The 5,099-nt window shown below is 47.1% G+C and overlaps 1 protein-coding gene across 1 annotated transcript in view; it reads right to left on the bottom strand.

Annotated features, from left to right (window-relative positions):
- Positions 1 to 5,099, bottom strand: part of FAM155B (family with sequence similarity 155 member B) — an 80,296-nt gene that overhangs the window by 5,018 nt on the left and 70,179 nt on the right. Inside the window, exons 2-3 of the mRNA XM_019521109.1 lie at positions 2,496 to 2,667; positions 18 to 893 (exon numbers count right to left, since the gene is read on the bottom strand). Coding sequence (XP_019376654.1) covers positions 481 to 893; positions 2,496 to 2,667 — 585 coding nt within the window. The 3' untranslated portion in view covers positions 18 to 480. The remainder of the gene's footprint in view (positions 1 to 17; positions 894 to 2,495; positions 2,668 to 5,099) is intronic.

The raw sequence follows: 5,099 nt of genomic DNA, 5'->3' as shown, positions 1-5,099 counted from the left end.
AACAGAGGATAATGAACCTTAAAAGCTGAGGAGAAAAAGGAATCCTAGAGAAACCAGTTTCTTCTTTGCTTTGCACCAAAGTATCCAGTGGGTGGGTAAAGCCTGGGTGCCTCATGAAACACCTCTCAGGTGGCAGGGAGACTGCCAGCATTCCAAAAGGACCCTTCTCCCTTCCCAGTCCCTTTCCCCTTGCCATACCTCCTTTGCGCTAGCTCCCAGTGCCTCTACGAGGCAGGATGCACATCACTGACAGGCTGCTGCTAACCGAACCCTTCTCAAAGCTGAGTCCCGCAGCCCTGTGCGCATTAGAGCCTCTTCATCACGGGGATGCCCCGCGGCGAGCAGCTCTTGGGGGGTGGATGAGGGTGTGTGTGCGCATGTCACCCCCAATCCTCTGCCTCCCATTGGAGGAATAGCATGTGCCCCCCTTAGTGGGAAAAGATCCGGCATTCTTCTTGGAGGTCTCCTTTTCCCTCTGGGTCACTCATCTCTTGTTATGCTCTCATCCATGGCAGGCAGGGCCTCCAAACTCAGCCCCCTGCTGGCAGCCCCCCCACTGCTGTGCACGCTTGAGAAGGACACCATGGTGTGGAGAAGCATAAGGACCAGGACGCATAGTCTGATTTTGCTGTTGCTGAGGCGAGACCCTGCAGACACTGGCAGCAAAGATGGTGGGTGGGGTTGGTGGTACTGATGGTGGTGATGGTGGTAGAGGTGATAGTGATGCTGCTGCTGGTGATGAAGGTGGGGGTCGTGGCGGTGGTAATGGAGCGACTCTGACTCCGTGGATTTGGGGGATGTGTTGTAGTTGCTGTCTGGTGGGTGGTCACAGGAGTCCCATTGCACATCGCAGCACTTTGCTTCCTCATTGGATAATTGGTTCTCTAGCAACCCTGGCAAGACATAATAGCAAATGATGGGAATCAGTGAGGGTGTAGGGCAAATTAAAAGGTATATAGAAAGCAAAGCCCCAGGGTCTGCTAGAAAGTGCACCCAGAACAGTTCTGCTTGGCTGCCTTGTACTGGGTGACTTTCACCCTAAGTAGGACCCTGTGCAACCTTCCTGTAGATTGGTTTCTCCTGGGACCAAGACCACAGACCATGTTCCCACACAGAAAAAAGCAGAGATCCAGGGCCACTTCACCCCAGGACAAACAACCAAGTGTAGTGATACTCTGGGGGACAACTGTGGGTACCCCAGGCTGCATATCAGGTCAGTCAGGCATGGAAAAACTGTCAGGAAAACTTAGTGCTGTTAGCAGGTTGTGGAATGGTGGACGAAAGATTTGCTCTACCCTACCTTTGCTCTTCCCTGTTGCATGGATGGATGAATAGAAGATTCCAGTCTCTGAGCACCTTCCACCAGGACTAAACAAATGTTAAAAAAGGAAATCCCATGACATCCTTTAATGTCAGTTAGCATCAATAACCCCATCAAACTTTAATCCCATTGCCTGACCAAATTACCCCTTGATGTACAGTAGGAGGTACGATTTTTTTTTTATTTTTTGTCCTAAACTGCCATGCAGTATGGATGGATGGAGTATCTGAAGTGCAGAGTGAGGGGAGTGGGGCTGGCTGTCGACAAGCGCTCTCTGCCCCTGCTCTGTGCTGGAGCCAGCTGTTAGTGAGTGAACAGTCCTGTGTACTCTGCCTCTGCTCTCCCAGAGTGCCATCCCTGGAAGTAGGAGAGTGAGGCCTCCAGTCTCCCCTTCCATTGGGGGTGTGTGGAGACCCTCAGCCTCCCAGCTCTGGGGCTCCTGGTTCTCTGAGGGGGACATGAAGTCTCCTGGTTCTAGAAAGGGGCACTCCTGAAGAGTGGAGGTGGAGTACACAAAAAAGCACTTGTTGACAGTGTGCTCTGCTCTCCTTCTGACCCCCGCAGAAGGCAAGAGAGCAAGAATCTCCACCGTGGGATGCTGGAGGACTAAGCCCTCCCCTGACACACTCCATAGTACATGGGTATGCAACAGGAACTACTTCATTTTGAAGCACTTCCAAATAGTAGCTGTTTTCCCAGGCTTATTTTGGAACACTTCTGCCATTTTCAGAGCACTTCAAAGGGGGCGTATGCCTATCTGCTTGCCCCCTGAAGTGTTTCAAAGGCATTTGAAGTGTACCAAATGTTACATCTGTCCACACCCATGTAGGACTAAAGTGTGGCTGCTAAACAGCAATATTTCATTCCAGGGACGGCTATATTTCAGTAGTGGGCAAAGTGCTTCCTATCTTCATATACTGGATCAAATCCTCAACTCTTTATGAACATGTGAAGACTTCCAGATTTGGTTCATGGCTTGCAAAATACTGTGGGATCCTTCTGGGCAGAATACGCTAGAAAAACTGAATGCACTATTCCAACATGAGTTCAAAAGCTTCCCTTGTACCCCACATGGTTGCCTACCCATTTGTCTGTATTTTCTTTGTTTCCTATGAAGTACAGGTGAGAAGACACTATTTTGGGGATGCCTGTCCTGCTCCCATGTCCTTCTTACCCGTACAGATGAAGCCAGGCAACCCTCCATAGATCAGCTCATCATTGTCAGGTAACACAAAGGGGCACCTGGTCTGCACCTCCAGGCAGTATTGCTTGCATGGAATCCGGTGTTGGCACTGCTGTTGTGTCACATTGAAAAACTCGGAGCAGAGCCAGGCCTTGTAGACAGCCTAAGGGAAGACACCAGAAGAGGCAACATCACATCAGCAAAACATCTGAGCAGTCACTTGATAATCTTGTTGTTTGTTTTTTTCAGTGAGGTGAAAGAGAGATGAGACGATCTCTTAGCTTACTGTTAAACCTCAAAAATGTTTTGTCAGTACATCATGCTTATTTACTGAATTAACTGGTTCATTGAAAGCAAATTTGAAGGTGTTAGGGATTGTAGAATTCAACTGAGAACCTAAAAAAAAAAAAATCACAGAAGTAAAGCAAATTACCATACACACAACTGTCCTCTAGATAGTCTGACAGATCCCAAGCCAACGTAACAGGCCATAGTGACCCTGAAAAGGTTGGTGGGTGCAGAATTACACTTGCTACTGCCTGCAAAATGTATTAAATTGTTCACATGTTCATTTTATGAACAAGGATTTGAAAGAACGGAGGATTGCAAAATGGCTGGAGTAGCTGTTGGAGATAATCCTGCAATAAAACACTATGTTAACTTGGTACCCAGCCCTACAATAATGAACATGTAGCCTAGTGGTGGGGAGTACAACTAACCAGCACGGAAGGTGAGCTGTAATAAAACCAGGGTATGCAATCTAGCACTTACAAGCAACCTCACAACAAAGCAATACTTGATAATGTAATTGAAAGGCACATGTATTTGTGTAGCTCTGAATACCTTCCCCAGTTCCAGATAAAGTTATCAGGAATTTTGATCCTCATGCTTCATGGTAAAAAATAATCACTAACTGGATCAGGATAGAATTTACGTCTCTAATACTGCTGGACAATGAGAGTCCTTGTTGGGGTTTTATACCTTCCTGTAAAGCATGCGGGTTTAGCTGCTGTCAGAGACTTGACACCAAGCTTTTTGGATATTTGGGGTCATTTACTTTGGGAATACCAATATATAGACAACTACTGGAAAAGCTGCACTAGCTCCACCCAGTTGGGAGATGTGGATACTACCAATCTTGCCTTATATTTTACTTTGAACTTTGTTAATGAGAGCTCCTGCACTGTTAGACCTGCCTCTGATTTCTCCTTTTCTGCCTCGGTATTAAATCTGCTTCAACTTCTGCAGCAGGTTTTGGCAGCCTTTTCAGAGCACAGGCTGAAATAATTCAGCTTGGGTCAAGGTGGGAGGATGCTTTCAACCTGGCCATCTTTGCTTCTCCCTGGCACCAAATTGCTGCTGATGTGGTTGCAACCCAACTACTGTTAAACGCCTCAGAATCCCCCAAACACCAAAACACTATTTAATTGCCCCACCACCAAAATGGTGCCAGTATCAGTAGTCACAAGAACAGTGCTATTTCATGTGGTTCAAATGGACAGCTTTCATGCCCAACACTGCATTCCACAAACATTTTCCTGGCAAGTAAGTAAACAGTGCTTTGCCTGTAAGTGTTCATGTATATACTCAAATAAAACATTATTTGCACTCACCTGTAGTTGGTTACAGCTGTACTTTGCAAAATTCCGTGATTCAAAGGCTAGCTTGTAACTTAGATTGCACTTGTGCCTGCCTCAAATGGTGTGTCACAAGCTCTGGCTTTAAACATTTTTTCCAAGAGGAGTTGCTGCTGTCAACAAGCCTGAGAAGTATAACCAGGGCCTGCTTGCTCCAAGGAAGACTAAACCATTCAGCAGTGAGGGAAAAGGAACAAAATCTTAAAAACTGGCCACGGGGGTGAGCCTACCCACTATTAGAAAACAGAAAGGTTTGTTAACATAGCTTTCCTCTTTGTGGAATGGAAGGAGGGCTGGTCTCCTTTCATCTGAGCGTCACTCTGTTTTCTCTTGCCCAGAGCTCTCAGTGATTTGGGCAGTCAGACACAGCCAGAGAGCAGCCTCCGGCAGGCCTTTTGGTTTCAGTTACGGCTCCATTTCTGCCTGCCTCCTCACTCACTCTGCCCCATCCCTCTCTCTCAGGCATAAGCACCACGAGCAGAAAATTAGTGGAGTTTGTTCCTCACATTTTTGGAAACAGACATCCTACGTTTTTCACAATTAACAGTTAATCTCCTATTTTAAAGAAATTCATAACAAGAAGAGAGCGAGAATACAGCATCTCTGAGACACTTCCAACATACATTGTGGTACTGAGGCACCAGTTAAAAAATTAAGACTCAAGTGAAGGACCACATCCAACTTATTCGATGATGTCAAATCAAAAGGTTCTTATGGAGTTGGAGGGGAGCATAAATTCCTCTTTGTGGGTCCTTGGCCCCATAGCCCTGGCAGCTGGGGGTCCCCTTCAGCAGGGCTGGGGGGGCAGGAGGCTATGGGTGAGGGGCAAGGGGCACCAGCAAGGCTGGGGGCAGGGGGGAGAGGCATAAGCAGGTCCAGGGGGCTGTGGGGGAGGAGTTAAGTATCTGCGTTCTTAAAAAAAACGCTCTTCTTTAATGGAATCAGCCAGTTAACAGAA

Source organism: Gavialis gangeticus, unplaced genomic scaffold, assembly GCF_001723915.1.
Source record: "Gavialis gangeticus isolate Ggan-Ray unplaced genomic scaffold, GavGan_comp1, whole genome shotgun sequence".
Lineage (NCBI taxonomy): Eukaryota > Metazoa > Chordata > Crocodylia > Gavialidae > Gavialis > Gavialis gangeticus.
Note: the sequence above shows the minus strand (reverse complement) of the source record. Positions and strands in the feature narration are given on the sequence as shown.